This window comes from Anser brachyrhynchus (assembly GCF_964034855.1).
Source record: "Anser brachyrhynchus genome assembly, chromosome: 23".
In the NCBI taxonomy this organism is placed as follows: Eukaryota; Metazoa; Chordata; class Aves; order Anseriformes; family Anatidae; genus Anser; species Anser brachyrhynchus.
Window position 1 is genome coordinate 6,319,625 of NC_137716.1, and position 22,643 is coordinate 6,342,267.

At 61.4% G+C, this 22,643-nt stretch overlaps 1 protein-coding gene across 1 annotated transcript; it reads right to left on the reverse strand.

Annotated features, from left to right (window-relative positions):
* Positions 1 to 14,290: 14,290 nt before the first annotated feature.
* On the reverse strand, positions 14,291 to 16,243 carry LOC308181900 (uncharacterized protein; the record flags this gene model as incomplete). Its single annotated transcript, XM_080565695.1, has 3 exons — positions 14,291 to 15,005; positions 15,232 to 16,088; positions 16,151 to 16,243. 3 exons carry the CDS (start codon positions 16,241 to 16,243, stop codon positions 14,795 to 14,797), a joined length of 1,161 nt encoding a protein of 386 aa, XP_080421821.1. The 3' UTR covers positions 14,291 to 14,794.
* Positions 16,244 to 22,643: the final 6,400 nt, after the last annotated feature.

Here is a 22,643-nt window from a genome sequence, read left to right on the forward strand (position 1 = left end):
CCTGCCGAGCCCTGTGCCTGCCTGGTGTTACACCCTGCCATGTCCCCATCCCCATCCCCACCCTCATCCCATCCCCATCCCCACTCCATCCCCACCCCCATCCCATCCCATCCCATCCCATCCCCACCCCCATCCCATCCCCACCCCCACCCCCACCCCATCCCCATCCCCATCCCCATCCCATCCCCATCCCATCCCCATCCCCATCCCCATCCCATCCCCACCCCCACCCCCACCCCATCCCCATCCCCATCCCCATCCCCATCCCCATCCCCATCCCCATCCCATCCCATCCCCATCCCATCCCCATCCCCATCCCCATCCCATCTCCACCCCCACCCCCACCCCACCCCCACCCCCACCCCCACCCCACCCCCACCCCCACCCCCACCCCATCCCCATCCCCATCCCCATCCCCATCCCCATCCCCATCCCATCCCCATCCCATCCCATCCCATCCCCATCCCATCCCATCCCCATCCCCATCCCCATCCCCATCCCATCCCCATCCCATCCCATCCCATCCCCATCCCATCCCATCCCCATCCCCATCCCCATCCCCATCCCATCCCCATCCCATCCCATCCCATCCCCATCCCATCCCCATCCCCATCCCCATCCCCATCCCATCTCCACCCCCACCCCCACCCCATCCCCATCCCCATCCCCATCCCCATCCCCATCCCCATCCCATCCCCATCCCATCCCATCCCATCCCCATCCCATCCCATCCCCATCCCATCCCCACCCCCATCCCCATCCCATCCCCATCCCATCCCATCCCATCCCCATCCCATCCCATCCCATCCCCATCCCATCCCATCCCATCCCCATCCCATCCCCATTCCCATCCCCATCCCCATCCCCATCCCCATCCCCATTCCCATCTCCACCCCCACCCCCACCCCCACCCCATCCCCATCCCCATCCCCATCCCCATCTCCATCCCCATCTCATTCCCCGTCTCGTTCCCATCCCCATCCCTATCCCCATTCCCATCCCATCCGTGCTGATGGCCCTACCCCACATCCTAACCTGGGCGCCCTCATTGCCACCCTGTTGCCTCACCCCCCTCAGAGCAAACCCCATGGATCTCCCAGCCACGGGTGCTGCCACACCGGGTGCCTGCACCCGCAGCCTCTCCCCGGCAGCCCTTGGCACAGAGACCCCCGTGGGTGGCGAGCTGGGCCCTGCTGGGAGCAGCTGGCCTTGGGGTGGACGTGTGCTGCAGGCACCGGGCTCCCAGGCCATGCCCTAATGGGTGCTGGGGCCCTGCTGTGGGTGCAGGGCTCTGCTGGGTGCCCCAGAGTGTGGCACTGATGCCCACTGCAGGCACAGGGTTTGTGGGTGATGCTCCTCGGTGCACCTGGGGGGAGCAGGGCATTCATTCATCTCAACACTCCCTATCCCTAAGACAGCCAAGGATGAATTCCTCCCCCAGCTAAAGGCTCATTCATCCCCTTGTGAAAAATGTGCGTCTTATTTCATTTCTGGGGTCTTTGACTCCAGTTACCAGGTCTTCCCTCTTGCTCTGCCTTTTTCCACTAGCTTAGAGCGATTTTCTGTCTCTGTTTTTTTTTTTCCTCCCCACGAAGGAATTCACACTCTGCGACCGAGCCGCTCTCGGCTCTGCTCAGCTGAGAGCAGATGGAGCCCTTCTGCTCCCTCCCTGCCGGGTGCTTCCTCCTGCCGCCGCAGTGCTCAGCACGGTAAAGCACATCCTGGAGCCGGAGCTGCCTTCCCGGCCATGCCGTCCTTAAGGGGTGAGCCCCCCCCTTCGCACCGCTTGCTGAGCCCATGGGGGACAAAGGCTGCAGCGGGGGCTTGTGCCGAGCTCCCCCCGCTCAGCCCTGACAGCTGGGTAAACCCACAGCAGCTCTGCCTCCACCCCACCGCCGCTCCCAGCCCTGCAGCTCGGGGTAGGGCCCATCCGTCCCTTTTTCCTCTCGTCCAAAAGCGCTCGGCAGTGGCGCTCCCCATCCGAAGAGTCCCCGTTTCATTGCGAGTTTGCGGAGCTGATTTCCGAGCCCAGCCTCTCCCAGCTTCAGCCTGGCAGGAGCTGTGACGCACACTTCCCACTTCTTTTCCTATGCCCCAGTAAGCGACAGATATTTGGGTTTCCCGTGCTTTTTCCTTTGTGAGGACAAACTCCCTGTTCCTGGGGGCGAAGCTCCTGGGTGTATGTGAGTTTATGCACAGGGGTGTGGGAGGTTCCCGCAGGAGCCAGCTGATGGCTCCTTGCTCTTCTGGCCCTGCGCCTCTCCCTGCCATGCTCACAAGCATTTCACAAGCATTTCCTGGGCTGCTTCTCACAGGAAGGGTGAGCAAGAGGCCTCCCAGCCAGCACCTGCAGCTGAGAGCGCAGGGAGGAGTTACCGAGGTAGGGGCTGGGAAGGAGGAATTCGGGAAATTTTGGCAGGCGGAGTAGCCTGGGAGCCCCCAGCCGCACTGCTGGCATTGCTTCTGCGTTTATTACAAAGCCAGAAAGAATTTTCCGAATGAGGAAAATAGAAAAAGAACGGGAAAAAGACCGGATAGGAAAAACCTAAGGGGAAAAAGAAACAAACAAAAAAATGCCGCTTGCGGTCATCGCCGTTTCCAAACCTCTGAGGTTCGTGGGGTCCCTCTGCACACACCCTGCTGTGCCACTGCGGTCACTTGGGGGGGAGCTGGGGACACGCTGGGGGGGGGGGGGTGATGGAGAATTGCCCCCCGGCAGGGTGAGAGCATCACCTGGGGTCACCGCTCAGTGCCTCAGGGCAGCAGGCTGGCCCCTGCCCCCTGGCTTGGGGCAGATACGGCACATCTGCCCCCCGCTAGGGGCCACCCACTGTGTGCCGCGGTGCTGGAGGGGCAGCCACAGCCCTGCCAAAAAGGATCGCCCCCAAACAAACCATGAAATTTCTGCTTTTCACCCTGTGCCTGCCCTCCTTTGGCACCCCAGCAGCAGAAGAGCTGTCGGGGGCCGCGCTGCAGAGCGGAGGGCAGAGCGCCCGCACGCTCGGCAGCACCTCGAGAGCCCTCCGGGTCGGGAAACACAAACACCCGTGTCACTGGGACAAACAGGGGAGCTCGATTTCAAGTGTGGACTGTTACTGCAGGTTAGTGACGTCAGGCGAAATGAATCCTGCGAGTAACTCAGCTCCCTGCCCTGCCGTTACCCAACATAAGAGTTTGTCCCACATGGCAGCCTGGGAGATGGCGGGGTTACGCAGGGTCCTGAAGCAAACGTGTTCCCACTGGTTATTTTCTGCATTTACAATGTTTGTGCTGAGGCGGGAGTGAGGTAATGCAAGAAGCTGAGGCCCCTCCAGAAGCCACGTGATTTATGCATTTTACTTCGGATACGTTTTCCTACCGGGACATCTCCAGTTTGCCCTGAGAAATATGAATTTTTAACATGCAAAAATGAAAAGTCCCCCCCAAGGACCTGAGCTACCTGTGTATGACTGCAGGGTGATGGGAAGGCGCTCCCTGCAGTCAGATGAGTTTAAATAGAGCTTAAAATGGACTGTCCAGTGGCTCGTGGATCTCAGCGCATTTCTCTGTGCTGATGGAGCCCTACACAGGAAGAGGCTGCAGCGGTGATCCCTGTGGGGCTCCAACCATCCAGCTCGCTCCAGGCTGGTTTGAGGCTGGAGAGAGCTCAGGTTTGGTCCCGGGGGTGGTGCTGGCATGATGGAAGTGAAGCCGTCCCCTTCCCTGGGCCAGGGGATGGAGGACCAGCACAGCCCATGCTCAGGAAGGACCCCACAGGGATCAGCACCAGCACAGCAGACCCTGCGAGGGGACTGCAGCAGCCCAGGGAGCAGCAGGGCACCGTGGTCCTTGGGGTATCCCCCAGGTCTCTGCACGCTCCATAGGGGTCAGCCCCTGTCCCCAGCAGGGTCTCAACAAGTTCATTTTTGTGGAGGTCTCTCTGAAGTAACAGGGGATTTCCCACCCCCCTTTTCTATCTTTATCCCCATCCCCATCCCCTTTCCATCCCCATTGCGATCACCATCACCAGCCCCAGCTTCATCCCCCTCCCCATCCATCCCCATCTCCATCCCTATCCCCATCCCCATCCCCATCACCTCCCCATCTCCATGCTCACCCCCATCCCCATCCTCATCTCCTTCCTCCCCCCCATCCCCATCGCCCCCCCGTGTGGGTTCTGGGGGCAGAGGACCACCCCTCCTGCACCAGGAGCTCACATCAGGGCAGGACCAGGGCTGTGCCCAAACCTCTGACGCTGTGTGACCTCCCCTGACCCTCCCCTTTCCCCCATCACTTTCCTCTGCGGTCCTTCATCCCCCAGATTTCTCCTTTCAGCGAGTGGTTTGCATTTTATTTCTTGCACCCTCCCTTCCCCGCAGTGCCCCCGGCCCAAGCAGCCCGGAGAGGCAGTGCCCGGCGTGCACCAGGCTGGGTGGCAGCACAGCAGCCCTGGGCACGCCACCCTGCCAGGCGGGCGGGCTGCGATGAGCATCTTTGTTCTCTGCCATTCTCCATCCCGCCCCTTCCCACGCTGACCCGCGGGTCACTGTGCGAAAGTTCAGCCCCGTCTGAACTCGGATTGCATTCCTGCAGCTGCTCGGCCCTGCGCTCACGTCACCGGGAGGGATGGGAGGGATGCTTGTTGGTGGGAAGGTTGCTCACAGCGTCGCTTTATTGTTAGAAAGAGCAGATGTAAGGGAGACTCCAATGGAAGGGGAATGGGGCATGTGTGAGTTACGCCGTCACCGCCGCAGGGATAAATTTAGATTTTCCAGAGGAACAATTGCCGTGTTCCAGTGGAGGTCAGGAGGCATCCAGCAGGGATTTCCCACCGACCCCAGCTGAGCGCAGCCTGCACATCTCACCCAGACAGGCGCTGGCAGCCGTCCCAGCCGGAGCCGCGCTCCCGACCCGCCTTGGTCTCTGCTCCGACCAGGTCACGGCAGCAATTTTTGTGTCACACATCCACAGACACAGCCCTGCCAGTGAGATGGTTCTGCCAGCTGAAGAAGCCGCGTGCTGGGGCACTTGTCCGCACTCTTCCCAAGCGTGGCTTTGCTGGACGTAGACCTGGGCTGCAGCGGGGCTGCGTGGTTCCCAGCCTCGGTGCAAGGCAGCGAGGGACTGGGCGGCTCCCGCAGCCTGCCCAGAGCCACAGCACCTCCAGCCGGGCTGGGCTGGACCCAGCACCCTGAGCTGGCAGCGGGGGCTCAGAGCCACCGACCGCTCTGCATCGCTCGACCACGACGTTTGCTCGGCAGCTGGGTTTGCTGTGCCCCCAGCCCCACCGCCCCGCCGGCACCGAGGATGGTGCAGAAGGCTCCCAGCAAGGCGAAGCGCTGCAACGGGGGCGTCCCGGGCTGCTGAGCACCAACCTGGTCCAGCCCCAGCGCCAGGGACGCCTCCGTCACTGAGTTTGCAAAGGTTTCTGCTTTTGATGGAATTTCCTCTAGAGCGGAGACAAATTTCCAAGCAGAGTGAGTCAGAAACACGGAAAACGGCTGCAGCGAGATCCAGATGCACCGCGAGAGTGGCCACGTGCCTGGGCTCCGTTCCCATCCTCGCTCCCCGGCCAGCACAGAGCCCCCGTGGGCAAACCGTCGGCAGCCCCGGCGCACCCAAGCCCGTGTGGGACGGAGGCCAGCACCCGGCTGCGGTGTCACCTGTGGGGTCGCAGCTTGGCCGGGTTGCCCCCCTTACACCCTGGAGGTTTTTTTCCCAGCCAGGGGAGGCTCCGAGCACCCTCAGCCAGGAGCAGGGGAGCCAGTTTCCACTGTCACACACACAAAAAAGCCAACATAAAAGGCCCGCGACTCTCATCCCAACCAGCCCCCTGTTTTCCTGGCGGGCTGGATGGGAGTTATGCAAGTTCTCGCTACCCTTTATTCTTCCTGCTGTGCCCCAGGCTCCTTGGGGAGCGCTGGGTCACTGTGTGGAAGGTCACCCTTGCCATCAGGCAGGAAACTGGAGCACTTTGGTTAATGTGGGAGGCTCGGCAGCCAGAGAAATTGGACCCGTATTTTTACAGTCATCACTGAATTCAAACAACATGTGTTTTGGATTACTGGCTTTCGCTGGTTGGGCTCGCGGCTCGTCCACGCAGGGAGCTGCGGGTTCCCAGGGAGGACGATGCCTGTCGGAGCGCCCGGGGTGCTCCCAGCCCTATGCCAGAGGGGCCGGATCCTGTGCACTGCCCAGCCCCGGGCTTCGCCACCCTTTGGATGGAAACAGTGGACAACAGGGTCAGTGCGTGTGTGCACCTCGGTGCCTTTGCCACCAGGCCACTTGGTGCCGTGAAAGACTCCCCATTAATCAGTATATTTGGGTATTAAAAAAAAAAAAAAAAAAAAAAACAACTCATTTTGGGGTGTCTAACTGATCCCAGGAGGCTGCTCTGCTCGGACGAGGCTGCTCCGGGAAGCAGCAGCCTGGAGGGGTTTGGGCTCAGCCCGAGCACTGTGCACCGTGGGCTCTGTGACCTCCCCGTGGCCAGGCTTGGGGGAGAGAATCGCTGGGGGTCGGTGGTGGGTCCTGCCCTGTTGGACATCTCCATCAACCCTCTGGGTGATGGGGAGGGGCGCACCCTCGGTAACTCCGCAGGTGGCACAAAGCTGGGCGCAGTGGCCGACTCTCCAGAGGGGGCAGGACAGTCTGGAGAGCTGGGCTGCCAAAAATCTCGTGTAGTTCGCCAAGGAGAAGTGCAGCCCCAGGCACCGGGACACGCTGGGGGCACCCAGCTTGGCAGAAAGGACCTAGGAGTTCTGGTGGACACCAGGTTGAACAAGAACCAGCAATGTGCCCCCGCTGCTAAGAAGGCTAACGGTGATCCAGGTGTTTTCTGCACACCTTTCACTTCCTTTGCCTATTCTGGAAGGAGATACCCAAAAGGGAGGAGAGCGCAGCTGTGGCAAGCATCGATGACACCCCCAGGGTGCAAGGAGGGTCCCCCCGTCACCCCCTCCTCTGCCACAGGGACGCAGGCGGACCTGGCACCGCTCAGCACCCGCCTGCCAGCACCTGCCGGTGGCCGTGACCCCTCCGCCCTGCTGGCACAGCCCTCATCGGCCGGATCTGCTGTCGCAGCACAAAAAGCTTTTTTTGGCAGTGTGATAAACCCCAGGGTCACTTCTGCTGCCCAGGAAGGCTTTTAGGACACGTAGGACGGGTGTCCACATGGGTCCCGGGCACCTCCACGCCTGGCCGACACCTCGTAGGGTGCCTGGAGGGTGAGTGCTGCTCGGCCTCCTGAGCACGGGGCACCCGCAGATCACAGCGGGGACCCCGCACCTCTGCCTGCCCCTGCGCCCCCACGGGGCCACGGCTGCTTGTCCCGTGGGGAGGGAGCTGCTGGCTCAGGACACCCGTGGGAGGGGGCTGCGGAGACCCAGAGGTGGGAACTCCAGGCGGAGGGGATGTTCTTCATCCAGCCAGCAAAGGGGAAAAACACACAGCCTTCTTGGCTCGGTGCTGGAAGTCCCAGCTGGGACCCAAACTTCTCCCAGCACCTTCCTGCCCAGGTCGTGACTCACAGCCGTGACGGCCGGGCTCCCCACCCGGCTCCAGTGGGCAAAGGATGGGAACAGCCACGGCCGAGTCTCAAGGGAGGAGGTGAGGAGGCGGTGATGCTTCTCAGCATACCCCAAATGTGCACTTGGGTACCCACGTCCGGGAAAACCCGCGTCGTGCTGCAGCTGGGAACAGGGATATTGCCTGCAGGTGGTCACATTGAGAAGGTGGTGGGAAGGGAAGGGAAGGCAAGGCAAGGCAAGGCAAGGCAAGGCAAGGCAAGGCAGATTTTCTTGTCATGGGTGTTTTCCAGGAGGGTCTACAAGTGTATTTTAATATTTATCTAAGCTATTTCTCAATTTTCACACCTCAGAAGATATGCAGGCATTAAATGACGTAAAAAAAAAAATGATTAATGCAGTGAAAACTTGAAAATAAGTGGGTGAAAATGCCCCAAAGCACAAAGGGTTTGAGCTGTCCCCTTCCCAGCAGCTGTGCTGGTGCAATGGCTCCGGGGCTGGCACCTGCGGGCTGCCCAGGCAGCAGCCTCCGTCCGCCCAGCTCCCACAGGGACCCCACAGGCACTCGGCACAGGCAGGAACCAGCACCCACGGACACACGGACCTGTCCGTCTGTCCTGCACTTTGCCAGTATCACGGCGACCTTTGCCTCGTGTCCTCTTGCGCAGCCAAGAGAAGGGGTTAGCAGGAGGGAAGTCACGCTGCTCGGGCATGGCTGGGACAGAGCAGCCCTTGTTTAGTTTTCATTTCTTAGAAAAACAGATGCTGGGGGGGGTTCACCCTGCATGGACGGATGTCTCAGTCCGCAGGACTTGGCTCAGCAGAGGGAAACAAACCTGAAGTGGGTCCGAGGCTGCGTCCAAGCTTTGAGCTCCGATGCTCTCCGGCCACCACCACACCTGAGCACGTGCCCTGGGAGCTGCATGGGTCTGGCATTTGTCAATCTCCCTGCAACAAGGAAAGCCGTGGAGGCAAAATGCAGATGCCGAGAACCTGCCTACATGGGTCAGGGTGCCTGGGAATGGCTTCCTTACTGCAAAATGAAGGGAAAAAAAACCAAACTCCTGAGCGTGATCCAGGAACATCTTCCCCCAAGAAGTGGTCCAGGAGGGGAGGTTTCCCATCAAACGAAGCAGCTCAGGGTGTCAGAGTCATCGTGGCTGGCGGTGACACCGTCAGGGTGGGCAGCCCAGGCACTGCCCCATTTCGGTGCAGTTTGTGAAGTGTCACTTCAATATTGCAGCCTGGGGATTTGCTTCCGCTAAGTGGATGACGTTTCTGAAATCACCACATCGACATCCTTGGCCAGGCAACATCTTGCTTTGGGAGAAACCCCACAGTGTGCATCTGTCACACACCGAGTCCTCTCGGAGCCCTGTGGCAGGGACAGGATTTGTATTAGAGAGAGAGAGAGAGAGCAGAAGAGCAGAAGAAATCTGCTGCTATAAGCCTGCCCCCACAGCCTGGGGTGGGCTTCGCACCCAGCGCGTGAGCCGGGCGCTAACGCCCTGAGGGTCACGCTGCTTTCTGGGGCCACGGCAGGTTTGGGGGGTGCTGCTATCAGCAAGGGAAGCGGTGCAAAAAGTAAATAGAAAGAGGCTTAAAATAATGCAAAAGGGGGAAATCAGGCGGCGGGCGCGCTGGGTGCCCTGCGAGGCTGGGTGCTCCAGTGTTCACCGGTGGTGTCCTGGGGATGGCCGGAGCTGGGAGGTGAGGCTGGGTGCAGAGGAGGGGCGAGGGCAGAGCTGGGGATGCCCAGGGCAGGTCGGCAGCCTCCCAGTGCCTTCATGCGGGTTTAATATTCGGGAGGATTTTCTCTAACGTGCAGGAATTAACGGCAGGCGGCACAGATGGTCACAGCAGGGAAAACCGTGTCATCAGACCTCGCAGGGGAGCTCTGCTGTCATCGGGATTTTCTCTGGAGCAACTGGAGAAAGTCCACCGGCGGTTTCTGGTAAATGTTCTTCCTCCGGCGTGTGGCTCCCTGGGGACATGCCGTCACCAGCCTTGGCTGGGGCTCTGCAGGAAAGCTGCATTCCAGGTGGCTTTTCAGGGATGCAGGAGCACCAGGAGAGCGTTCGCAGCAGGAAGCTCTTTGCTCAGCCGAGGAGCCCGCTGGCAGCTGGACCCCAGCGAGAGCTGCTCCCAGCCTGGATTTACCGCCAGGAATGTGGTTTCGCAGGACGGTTTTCCTGTAACTCGGGCGTGAGTCAGGCACCCTTGCGAGAAGGGAGTGGGCTCGGCGTGGCGCCGGGTGGCTCGGGGCTGTGCCGTGCTGCAGGGCCGGGGCAGAGCTGGGGCAGGCTCGCTGCCTTCATTGCTGCCTGCGGCTGGGCAGAGCTGCTCACACAGAGGCGAAACAGCGGCCAGGACGGGGGCAAGGCTCATGGTTGTGTCCCGTGAGGACCCAGCCACATCTGCCTCCTTGCGATGTGCGGGGACGCGGGGCCAGGCTGGGGCTCACCGGCTCAGGGAGCACAAGGTGTTTGGGGTCTGCAGATCCCCGCACTGCTGCCAGCACCTCCCGGCTCCAAAGGGGGCTGGCATTGCCTTCCCACCATGTGTCCCCCCCCCCCCCCCCCAGCACTGCGCCATGCCCAGCGGACACCCCTGCACTGAACAGGTCCCAGCAGCAGGTCCAGACCCGGGAGGTCCTTCCCAGGAGGATCTTCAGGTGCTGGCTGTGACCCAGTGCCACCACGGTGCCGCTTTCTGGGCGCTGCTGAGATGCTCACGGCTGCTCTGTGCAGGCGGGGACGCTGGGCTGTGACCGTTCCCACAGCCTCGGGGTGCTGGTGAAAGCCAGCCGCACAGCCAGCACCTCGCAGGGAGCCCAGCTGCCCGTTTGCGCACCCCCTGAGTGAACGAATGCATCCTGCAAATATTCACAAACGTCCTCTTGGAGCTCGTTGGGTTGCTCTGGGGGGGATGTCGGTGCCGGAGGCTGGCCGAGGGGTACTTGGGTATGGAAGGGGCAGGTCCCTGCTGATGGCACGTGGTGCGTGGGGATGAGGCCATCGGGCTCTCATGGGGCTGCCCTGGCCTCCCTGCTCTGGGAAAAGCAGGTCGGATGAGCCCTTCCTCCCAGCTCCTGCCCGGGATGGCTGCTTAGGCTCATTTTCTCTTTCCTGAATCTCTCCAACACACTGACGTGAGGGTTGGAGCCTCATCCTTAGCATGCCATGCCTGCCTCTGCAGTTCCTTTACCCTTGGACTTTAGCAAAATAGACAAAAATAGCTGTCAAAAAAAGGAAGGGGTGACCTTTGTCATTTGAATAAATGTTTGCTTTGTCAGCGCAAGCGTGGCGCATTCGGGGGATTTTGTGGAAGGTGCCGGGGCGCTGAGCCAGGACCAGGCAATTTGCACTCTCTCCGACGGCAGCCGCGAGCTGCCCTGGGAATGCAGGTTCCTAATCCCTGCTCAGCAGGGCAGGGAGATGCTGGGCAGAGGAGATGCCTCCCAGGGCACGTAAGCAGAGAATTTGGGCTTCCCTGCATGTCTCCATGCCAGAAACGCTCCCCTGATGCCCAGCCATGGGATGGGAAGGGGGAGGCAGGAATGGACCCAGGAACGCCAGGAGGTATTTAGGATTTAATGGCAATTTCTAACACCACGTGGGTCATTTGAATGCGCTAAAGCAACAGCTGAAAAACTGCAAGTCCCTGGCTTCAGGGGCTCCATCAAGATGCCGAATTGCATCAGCTGGAGGCATGGAGAGGGGGTCCCAGGGCCACTGAGAGCCATGGGGAGCAGGGGCCGAACCGGGAACCCACACAACCGTAGTGGGGACAGGCAGACAACTGCAGGGCACTGGTCCTGTCTCCTGCCAGAGCTGACGAGTCCAAGCCCTCATGGGGCTGCAGACCGCCGGTGTGCCGTCCGGCCGGAGCATTGCCCGTGGGTAACCCAGCCCCGCACCTGCCACCCGACCTTTCTGCCGGGCTGGGCTCGCCAAGCCCAGCAGAGTGAAATTAGAAGCAATTAAAAATTAATCTTGGCAAGGGCTCAGATCAAACTTTCTACCCATTTTTAGCTGCAAGTTGCTTTGGAGACGGCATGCACCCGCGTTCAACTGGTGATGCAACGCAGCAGGGCGTGAATGGACACGAGGGCATCCAGTGGCTGGGGCCGGAGTGGGACGAGCCGGGGTCAGGAACTCTGCGCGCCTGCAGCAGAGAGTGGTGGGCAGGTCCTGCCGTACTTCACGTCTCACTTGCAAATATACAGCTTTGTTTTCTGCTTCTCAATTAATCCTTGCTCAATTCATCCATTCAATTAGCTCATTTCCTCTTCCAGAGGGAAAAGGAGCTCTGGGAGGCGAGGAGTGAGTGAGTGCCGCTTGCAAGTGCTGCTGCATTTCCCAGCCAAGGCCTCTGAGACCCCCGGGGAGGGTCTCTCAGGGCTCCGACTCCAGCCCGTGGCAGGGCTGGTGGCCGTGCCCCGGCTCACGCATCCCCGGGGAGCTGCCGTGACACCGCGCTGGGGAGGCAGGGGGGCTGGGGGCCAGGCAGCGGGACGGCTTCGCTGGCTGGGCTTTCACCCCAGCAGCACCCGCGGGGCTTTGCAGGGCTTTTTTGGCCGCCCCGAGACGCTGACTCACGGGCGGCGGGGTGAGGACACAGCTTGATGCGAAGCAAACAGGCCCAAGGCCGGGAGCAAGGACGGCGGGCAGCGGTGCTGAGCCATGGCCCAGCCAGAGCTCTCCGGCAGGAAATCCGGCAGCAGAGGCAACACCCATGGGTGCTGGCTGGCTGCGGCCACGGAGGGATCGTCACCACCTTCGCTGTGATGCATCCCAGGGGCAGGGATGCACGCCCGGGGATGCTGCAGCCGTGGGATCTTCCCCTATTTTTGTCACCCTTTTCCCCCCCACTGCCACCGCCGGGCTGTCCCCACACAGCTCAGGGGGGCCATGAGGGCCCTGCTGGCTGCTCGCCCACCAGTGCCAGGGCTCCCGGGGGCCCTGAGCCTTCTACCCACAGCCGTGGGAGGTGTGAGAGCAAGAGGTGCAAGGAGAGACGGCCAGCAGCATCTCCCACCACCCACAGCCAAGGGAAAGGGCGTGTGGCTAATTGCAAGAGTGAAATATTTCAGCAAAAATATTTCCTTCCCACCAAAATAGCTCTTTTTTTTTTTTTTTCCTTCTCCCCAGTGTGGTTATTTTTTTCTGGTTTCAACAAGCAAACTGGAAACCAAAAGCCTTGCCGCCCACACTGGGGACCGCAGCGGCTCGCCTGCCCCGCGCGTGCCTCGGCTCCCTCGGCGCCGGCAGCCTCGCTGCACCCAAACCGCAGCCCCAGCAGCTTTTGGTGATGCTTCATGGTGCAGGTGAGACCAGCCCACCACAGCTCCCACAGCCGAAGAGCACAAACAAGTTACTCGAGCATGCTGGAAAGCTGCAGCCACCACCACCCCTCCTGCCCGGGGCTGTTTTCCTTCATTCGAATCCCACGGTTAGGAGGGCACGGTCCGTGCTGGGATTTTGTAAGCGTCTAGGGCTGGGGACGGGGCTGACCGCAGCCCACGACACGATCACCAGCGGGGACTCCCTCTGCAAATGGTGCAAAACCACGGGAGGCTGGAGCAGGGCTGGTGGGTTCAGTCCCACCTCGCAGCGTCACGAGTGCAAGGGGCGTAAAGCGCCACTGCCGCCTCCTGCCACTGTCCCCAGCCATTTCGCCACAGCCATGAACCCGACTGCGGGAAGGAAACCTCCCTGTGAAGGCACGCATAGCCCTGGGGACCCAGCACGCTGGTCTGGTGCTGGGGCAGGAGCCAGCGAGCCCCTGGGGCATCTGTCACCGAAACGAAGTCCCCAAACGCCCACTGCCAGCAGAGCTTTGACCGGGAAAAGCGGAGAAATCCAAGCTGTGCAAATGGTTTCGCTGTCCTCTCTGCTTTCACGGGGCAGGGGCTCGGGAAGGGCAGATCCCACGGCGATGGGGGGTTTGGGACAGGCTGTCTGGCTGCGCCCCAGCCTGTCCCCTTCGGGGGCTGGCGCTGGAGGTGCTCGGTGCACTTGGAGGGCGTCTGCGCCGCGAGTCCTGGGGCCGTGCGTCGGCGCTGGGCTGAGCCGCGGTGCCCTTGGGTATCAGACACGGCTCCGTGCTCCAGACGGCGGCCAGGGAGGCAAACGCCAGCCCTCGTTGGCGTGCCTGTGACAGCGAGCCACGGAGCTGACCAAACGAATCAGGCAGAGCTGCGCAATTAACGCGGTTATTATTAGTGGTGTCAGGACAGGTTTGCAGCAAGGCAGGTTCGGGGTTTGCGTGCCCGAGTGTGAGAGCAGCAGTGGGAGCACGGCCCCACATGCCGCAGTGCCGGGGTGCTCTCAGGAGTCCCGGCACCGTGGGGAACGGGGACATCCCCGGGGACCAAGGGAGCCCGGCGGACGGGATGGCGCCGGTGCTGGCATGGGAGCCCTTGCGTGGAGGGAGCGGCGATGTGCCACCGCAGGGCCAATTCATGCCCCGTCCAGAAGCCACCCCTGGCTCACACCCAGGCACATCCCAAGGAAACCAGTGCTCCCAGTAATCCAGCCGAGACTCCCAGTGACACCAGCACCGGGGAGAAAGGCGCTGCTGCGCGGGGCAGCCCGTGTCAGCCTCCCTGCCGTCCGGGCCTGATCCCCTGCCTCCTCCCAGGCTGCCAAATTGCTCTGGCCTCTGCCCTGCCGCCTCCTTGCCGTATGTAGGGCATCCCCAGGGAGCTTGCGCATCGCCAGGGCTCCCGCCGCTTCTGCTCCCCATTGAGCGCTTGGAGAGGCACCGAGTTCATCCTTTCAGAGAGGAGATAAGATGGATTAAGGCTTGCTGAACGCGTGCCAAAAGAATTGCCATTAGGCCCCCAGGGAGCTTAATCTCCACCAGACTAAAAGCAGGCTGGCTGTGCGGGGGCTAGCCCTGTCTGCAGGGGGATCAGCACCCGGGGTGGGATTTCAGGGGCTTTGGAAACCTTCGGAGGCTGCTGGCGTGCCCCGACACGCACGTGCTGTCCACAGCATCCAAGGCCGGGTGCCGAGCACGGCTCCAGCCCACGCTGCCCCCAGCACCCACGGGTGACGCAGCCAGGCATGATGCACAGCCCCATGATGGGCGCTGGGGTTTTGAAAGCCTTGGTTCTCCCTTCCGACGAGCTCATGTCTGATCTCCCCCACCCCGGCAGCGTTATCTTCTTGCAGATTAGCTTCCCCAAGCTGCCCTTGTGTGCGTGCTTCTCTTCTGACTCACGTTTGTTATTTCCCGCCCGTATCTCTGATTTCCTTTGCTGTCCTCACACCACCTCTCCCTCAGGGTCCAGCACCTCTCGGGGTGTCCCTGACCCTCTGGGACGAGCTTGCTCCCAGCCTCCAGGCTGATTTCGGGGGAACGTGATGTCCTCTCACGCTAGGGTGGCCCACGTTGCTGATGGAGATCCCCAAAGTCACCCCAGCACCTGTGCTCCCAGGGATCCATCCTCGTGCAGGAGGCGGTGCTGAGGCTGGCCTGGGGTCAGGAGCTCTGTAAAAAGACAGGTTTTTAGTAAAAAAAAAATTGCATTCGAGGCAAATCCTGCTGGCGAGCAGCTGGGTGTGTGCCCAGGTGCTGGTCACCACAGGTTTTCATCGCTGCCTCCACCTCTCAGGAAGGAGGGAGGAAGCGGTCCCCATCGCCCCCGTCCCGCTGGACATGTCTGTCTGTCTGTCCATCCAGCTGCCCGTCCCGCTGAGGGGCTTTTGGGGCTCACTTTGCTGCCAGTGATTTCAAGCCCAGACTGGGGCAGCCCAGGGGTGGCGGCTCATCACCCCGCTGCCCTGGGAAGTGCTGAAACCCCCGACGCAATCTCCTGCAGGGCTTTATGGCCAGGGTGTGGGGGGGGGGGGGAGGCTCCTGCACCCCATCTCCCGGCCTCGTGGACGGAGGCTGGGCACCGCTCTCCCGTCCCCGTCGGGATGATGCAACCGAGGCTTGGCCGGCGGTGACACGTTGTTCCAGCAAAGCAAACACAGCTCCCAGCCTCGTGGCTCGTTGCAACAGCCTGGGCGGCAGCACGCTGCCGGCGCGGTGGCGGGGACACCCCCATGCCCACAGCTGGCACTGGGGGCTCTGCTGGGACACCCCCCACACACCCCCCCAGGGGCTGCTCTCAGGCAGGGATGGAACCGAGCGCTGCCCGCGTGGCCGAGGAAGCGGCAGGGACGTGTGTCCCACGCGGGGCACAAGGAGCCGAGGGCACCAGTGGCACAGGGGCTGGCAGGCGGAGAGCCGCTGCCACCAAGCCGAGCGCAGCGGGAGCCCGGCCGGGTCCCTCGCTGGGGTCGGGGCGGTGAGCGGCGATGCGCGGATCTGGGTGAGAGGGAGGCCGTGCTGGCGAAGCCAAGCCTTCTCCTCGTCCCCTTGATGTAATATTTGCAGGAGCAGCGTGTTCCAGCAGAGCCATAAACAGGGGGAAGGAATAAACTTGCCTTTATCTGCCCGCGGGGCCTTGGGGCTGTCTAAATTAGGAAAGGAACTAAAGAAAACAAAGGGGTTGTTTTCGAGCTGAGCTGAAAGCAGAGCAGGAGCCAGGAGGGGGAGGCTCAGCCCGGGCCCAGCAGGTGGGGACTGGGAACCTCACCTGGCCCCGCTGCCGGCCCCAGGGCCAGCCTCTGCCTGGGGACACCCACCCAGGCACCGTCCCTGGGGGCGGTGACGAGGGCAGCATCAGCGTCACCTCCTGCCAGGCGGGGTAGCAAAGGATGCGGTGGGCTGTGCACCATCACCGGGCTGTGCACTGACACCAACCCGTGCACCAACACCAACCTGTGCACCAACACCCGGCTCTGCACTGACACCCAGCTGTGCACCATCACCGGGCTGTGCACTGACACCAACCCGTGCACCAACACCAACCTGTGCACCACCACCTGGCTGTGCACGGACAGCCAGCTGTGTACCAACACCAACCTGTGCACCACCACCCAGCTGTGCACCGACACCCATCTGTACCCCACAGCTCCACACCCTGCCTTTTGGGGCATCCTACCCAGCTTGAGTCTCCTCTGCGAGACCTTCTCAGCCTCTCTCTGTCCCCGTCCTCCAGCAAGGGCTGGATCCACCTTGGCTCCAGGAGCGACCTCCCCCGCTGAGCTCTGCCTGCCCAGGCTGGGCTGGGGGCTCCTTTGCTTTCAAGCATCACTGGATGAAGGTTGTTCCTCTCCCCACCACCCACAGCCCCAGCTACCCGTGTTTCCCAACAGGACTTTAAAGCCTTGCCTTGCAACATCATCGTTTTGAACAGAAGGCATCATGTGCCAGCCATGCCCATGGTGCCTGCATGCTGTTGCTTCAGGAGTCATGCTCCTATCACAGCCCTGTCCCGTCACTGCTCTGGCCCTGGCACAGCTCAGCATTGACCTCCACGTGGGCACAAGCTGGTCCCTTCCCCCCTGAACCTTGGCCCAGCAGCTCCTGGACACAGACTCAGTGTCAGCTAACCCAAAATGAACTCTTCTGGGTCATCTTCCCTGCAAGAAGATGTGGGTGTTACAGAAAGTGAGGCTTTCACCCGGCGATGGTTGAGAAAAGAAGTTTTCATGCAGATGTACCCACCCCCCAGCAGGCCATCACCCTTCTCACCCTTTCTGCCCCATATCTGGGAAGTTTTATGGTGCCAATGCCACTCGTCACCCACCCATCACCACCCAACACCAACCCATTGCCACCAGTCCCCACCCATCACATACCCGTTGCTAACTCATCCCCACCAGTTGGCACCCACCCCCACCCACCCCCACCCACCCCCACCCACCCCCACCCACCCCCACCCACCCCCACCCACCCCCACCCACCCCCACCCATCCTTGCCGGGGACCAGGCCCAGCACCCCGTGACGGTGCCGAGCCTTGGACAGATCCTGCCCAGCGGTGGTAGGGGCCTTGCCTGTCAGTGCGGGTGAAGCACTGGGGACAGGGTGCTGGGGGGAGCCCTGCCAGCACCCGGGGTGCTCAGTGCTCTCAGACCACAGCCCTCGTTAGGGAGGCCATACATTATTAACCACAGCTGCGATAGGAAAGGCTGCGTGCGCAGACCCTCTGTTCCTCTCCAAGCTCTCACATTTATATTTCATGAACGCGTCCCTCGGAAGCGCAGTTTTACAGCAAAAATGAGAAATAATTCACAGTCCGTGCACAGAGCCCCCAGGGGTGGTGCATGGCCCCGAGCATCCCCCTCCATCCCAGCGCGGGTGGTCAGCAACCAGACCCCCCCCAGCCACGGTCCGAATCCCCCTGTCCAGGTGCCGGATCCCGCCCGCCTCAGGGCTTGTCCCGCATTTGGAGCAGGCATGAAAGCAGCTTGTTGGCACAAGCCGGCAGTGTCGAGGCAGGTGCTGGGAGCCCGGCACGTTGGAGGTGCCCCCGTGGGGTCTGCCCACAGCAGAGATGCCCTGCACCCTGTCCGAGTGCACCCACATCGTGCCTCGTTAAAACCCCGAACCCAAACCCCCAACCTCCTGCCGCCAGGCGAGCAGGCACAAGGTCTCGGGGAGGTGCCGGGTCGGTGTGTGGGTGCACAGGGTCTCGGAGGGGTGCGGGTTGTCTTGGTGCCCCACGCAGCCGCAGCATTTCCAACTGCAGCACCCAAACACCGGCCGTCACCCGCAGGCGGTTGTCAGCTTGGGTTCGGCTCTCGCATTGCCTGCTTTGGGGAGACTGTCTGCTTGTTTGTTCCTGCCCCAGCCCTTTCATTAACCTGAATTAAAACGTCACGCGAACTGACAGCGCCTGGCTCCCTCGCGGCAAGGATGTTGGTGACGATCACCAGCCACGCACGGAGGCAGCACCGACCCCCTGCACCGCCAAGGGCCGGGGATGCTCCGGCAGAGACCCACGGCCCCACGCGGGCTGGGACAGCAGCTTGTGCCGTGGCTTTTTCCCTGTGATCCTTGTCGGCGAGTCTCGGTGTAAGGGAACAACCACATTCAATATTTGCAGTCCACAGACACACATGTAACTGGGTATATTTGCCCATATCTGCACAGGGAGAAAAAAAAAAATCAATTTACTTCTGCAGCTCTTTTCCAATGCTCACGTTTTAGTGCTGCGTGTTCTCACTCATTCAGCAAATTATCGATTTAACTGCCATATGCTCTGCTCATCGAGAAAGGAACTGCCCCTTCTTAAAGGTGTGAAAGCAAGTCATGTGTAAAATTAGCTTAGCCCTTTGCTAAGTCAGATGGGAGTTACTTTCAAAGCAAAACAACCCACACAGCTTCACAAAGGGTGCCTGCTCGGCTGCTTCCCAAACCATGCTCTTGCGTCACAGAAGTGGGAAATATTTTCCCAAATATCTGGGAGTAGGATGCTGAGGAGCCACTGACGGCCGGCTCAGAGAGGGAAGAGCAGTCAGTGGGGTGAGGTCCTGTGTCCCCAGGCTTTACAACAGCCAGCTCGGAAGAGAAATGTCCCAGCGTGGAGAGGAAATTAGGCTGCCTCTGCCCAGCTCACGGGCTGCCAGCCCCGCACGCTTGCAGCTTGTGTTTCTTTCTGGTTTTAAGAAAAAAATGAACTTCTGGGGCGGGATTTTCCACCACTCCAGGGATTTGGACATCAATTTCTAATGGGGATTAAGAATTCAAATCCCTTAAGCAGCTTTTGCAACCCCATTCTCGTCTCCCCTCGCTGCTGAGACCCCCGGCCAGCCCCCACTCCAGCATCTGGGAACCCCCTGCTCGGGCGTGCTCCTGGGCACGGTGGCATCGCCACCAACATTGCCCTGCTCCCCGGGGGCCAGTGGGGACCTGCCCTCCCCGAGGTGGTGGCAGGGGGCACACACCAAAACCTCCCAGCCCCAGGGGCTCGCTGCCCAGCTCCTGCCGCGCTCCGAGCACAAAGCTGGGGCTGGGGCCAGAGCAGTGCGGGGGGGGGGGGGGGGCTTTTACCATCCGAGGGCAACACAGTTTTTGGTGAAAGCCCTGACGCCCCTTCAAATGCCCTGGGTTCAGCTGTGAGCGGTGCCTTTTGCCAAACCACAGGGCTCAGCCTTCGTCCCCGCTGCAGCACGGGTGGCCCACCAGGAGCTTCACGGCTGCTCCCCCCCAGCAGCAGGCTCTTCCCCAGGCTGAGGAGCGAGTACAATGCCTCGGCTGCGAGGAGCTCCTATAAATAGCCTGACACAATTTCCTTGCTGAATTACCAAGGACTTTTAGGCTGTTCCCAGCGATGTTTGGGGCTCCGCATGTTGCTTGGTTTCCATTGCTGCAGCATCACGGTGCCAACCCGCGGTGCAGGCAGAGGCAGCGTGGTGTGAGCGGGCGGCGGGGGGCAGCTTCATGAGCCCAGCTTCGGGACCAGTGGCCCCGAGAGGAAAAGCTGCCCTTCTGGTCGGGATGGAGGGACATTTGCGGGTGCTGTGTCCTCCTGGGGGCTGGCAGTGCACACAGGATGCTTCGCAGCTACCCTCCACGCTTGGCACCCCCGGGATGAGGGATGCTGGGCCCCCCGGGACATCTTCACTCCCCTGTTGTGACATCGGTCCTTGTGCCATCCGTGCCACCCACCAGCTCCATCGCTGAAGGCAGAGAGGTTGAAGACGGTCCCAGCTTGTGCAAACTCAGTCTGTCCTCACCCTGCTAGGTGCCAAGGGCCACCAGGGGCTCCTGTCCCCGGGGGTTTGGGGACATGGGGAAAGCTGGGGCAGTCCCGAGCCTGCTGATGGCTGTGATGAGCCACAGCAAGAGGAGGGCAAGCAAATGACCAGGAACCTCGTTAACAGCCCAGCCTCATTAGTAGCCATCTCCATGGCGACAGAGCTCAGCAAGCAGGTGGGTTATGAGCCACAGCGCAGAGCTTCTCTGGTGCTCAGCAGCCCGCTGGGTTTGGGCACGGCGGGGCTGCAAGGCTGAAGGCTGCTCCTCGGGGTTCAGCGAGCCTGGCCAGGCAGCGTGGCTCACATCCCAGCCTTGGGTCTGCTGCTGGTCCCAGAGAAACCCCAAGAGACCGCAGTAGCTTGGTCCTGCTCGCGTGTCCTTGCCCCACGCCGCTGCTCCCTGCAGCACAAGGGAGGCTCCCGCTGCTGGCACCCACCCGCCAGCATGGGCAAAGCAAAGCCTGGCTTGGGGAGGGACAGCAAAATGTCTCTTCCCGTGACAGCTTGCGGCTAGAGGGCTTGATGGAGCTGGACCCCACGGGACGTGCCTGCGGTGCATGGCAAGCGTCAGGGGCTGCAGGCTGGGAAAGGGGCAGATTTGGGGGTCCTGAGGCCATGGCAGGGGCGCCCCCTCCCTTGCCACCAGCCTGGGTCTCTGCAGGGCCACAGGTCAGCCTCGGGTCCCCTCCCCACAGCATTTACCCGAGGCTCGGGGGCTCGCCGAGCCCTGCACTGCGACGCTGGTGTCTGCAGCGTGTCTGCGGCTGCCGTTCCTCATCCCCATCACCGCCAGCCGTCCGCAGGGCTCTGCCGTGCTCCTTCTGCAGGAGCTCCGTGGGATTTCATAGCCACGGCCGCAACCAAAGGATTTGGCAGGTCTCTTGCATGGTGCCAGGTGGCGGTGACCGAGCAAGATGTGGGGCTGGTGCAGAGCAGAGTCCCGAGAGCGGAGCTCAAGCACGCAGCCCCAGGGCAGGGGGGGATTTTCTGTGCCAGCAGCCATGATGAGGCATGCCAGACTTCACATTAACGCAGCAATAAATGTCTGCAGGCACATCAAACCAGGCAAAAACCTTCCCCTGCCTACTGGAAAGAAAAGGCAGTAGCTTGCTTGTTTTTTTCCTCTGAAAAAACACAGCTCCAGACAAGCAGGCATTTGGAAAGCACACATTTCCCAAAGGTGTTTATCGAGCATAAAGGGCTCAGCGCAGCACAGTTAATGCCACGCACAGGCTTTGGAGAGCAGCAGTTGCTCATTTAAGAGCAAGCACATGCGTGAACGCGCCGTGAGACCGGGGCCTGCCACGGCGTGCTTGGGGCATTGCTGCTGAGCCAGCGCTGGGAACAGAAACACCTCGGGGGCCAAATCTTGGGGTCGCCATTGCCCTAGCAGCCAAAAAAGCCCAGGCCCATTGGGTTCTGCCTTCCAGATGTTCGTGGCTCTGCTTCGTGCTGTCCTGGGCCAACCAAGCCCCCTGAAAACGGGGAACATACGGAGAGAAGAAATGCAAGAGAGATCAGCTGTCTGCAGCTTGTTCAAGCTGCCAGCCCTGTTTCTGAGCAAGGGAAGCGGCAGCTTGGGGAGTTTTGGCAACGCTGCCCATGGCACAGCAGGGACCCATGCGGGAAGTTCTTGGCTTGGCTGAGGGCGATGAAAGTCAGGGCAAAACTGCACATAGCTGGGGTGGCAGCAAGGGGCTGTGCTCAGAGCAGCCTGAGCTGCCTGGGACCTTCCAGGGGGCAGCCCCCCTCCCTCTGGCTCCAGCACCTTTCACCTTCCTTGCAGCGCTGTTTGTGGACCAATTCTTTCGGTTCTGAGAGAGACCCATCTCTGGCAGGCGGCAGGAAAGGGGGGCAAACAGGGGCACGGCCGGGGGGCCCTCTTCCCCACTTCTTTGGGACAAGCAGCCTAAAGCAGGACACCTGGGATACAGCGGAGGTGGCAAACAGCCCGATATATTAATGGACCATTCGGGAACCAGGCCCTGGGTGAGAAGTCGTGCGGGGGGCTGCGCTCCCACCTGGTGCAGCAACGCCTGGCTCCGGCGGAGCAGGGGATGTTGCCGAGGTTTTGCAAGCTCAAGGAAAAAAGCAGGGCTGGGTACAGCCCCAGCAAACTGGGCTGGCTGCAGGCTGCTGTGGGGTCAGCAGGCAGGGCAGGAGGCTGCTGTTCCACAGGACAGCTGGATAATTCGCTCGTTATCAGTTATTATCTCAGGCTCAGCTGGGGTGTTCTGGCCCTGCAGAGCGGCTGCTGCTCCTTGTCCTGGTGCAGCCGCTGGCACCAGGCTCACGTGCGACCTCTTTGATGGGCTGGGAAAGGGGAGAGGTTTGGGGCTTTTAGCTGGAGGGTCTCCGGGTCTCCAACAGAGCAGGCAAGAGCACTGCTGGGGCCTCAGGGAGCGAGTCCCAACGGTGGGAGGGGACAGGGACACGTGTGGCTGGGTCTGTGGCCGGGGCCATCCCTCTCCATGCAAACACACATCGATCGTGCTCTGCCCAGCGCCAAACCTGCACTAACCCCAAGGCCCA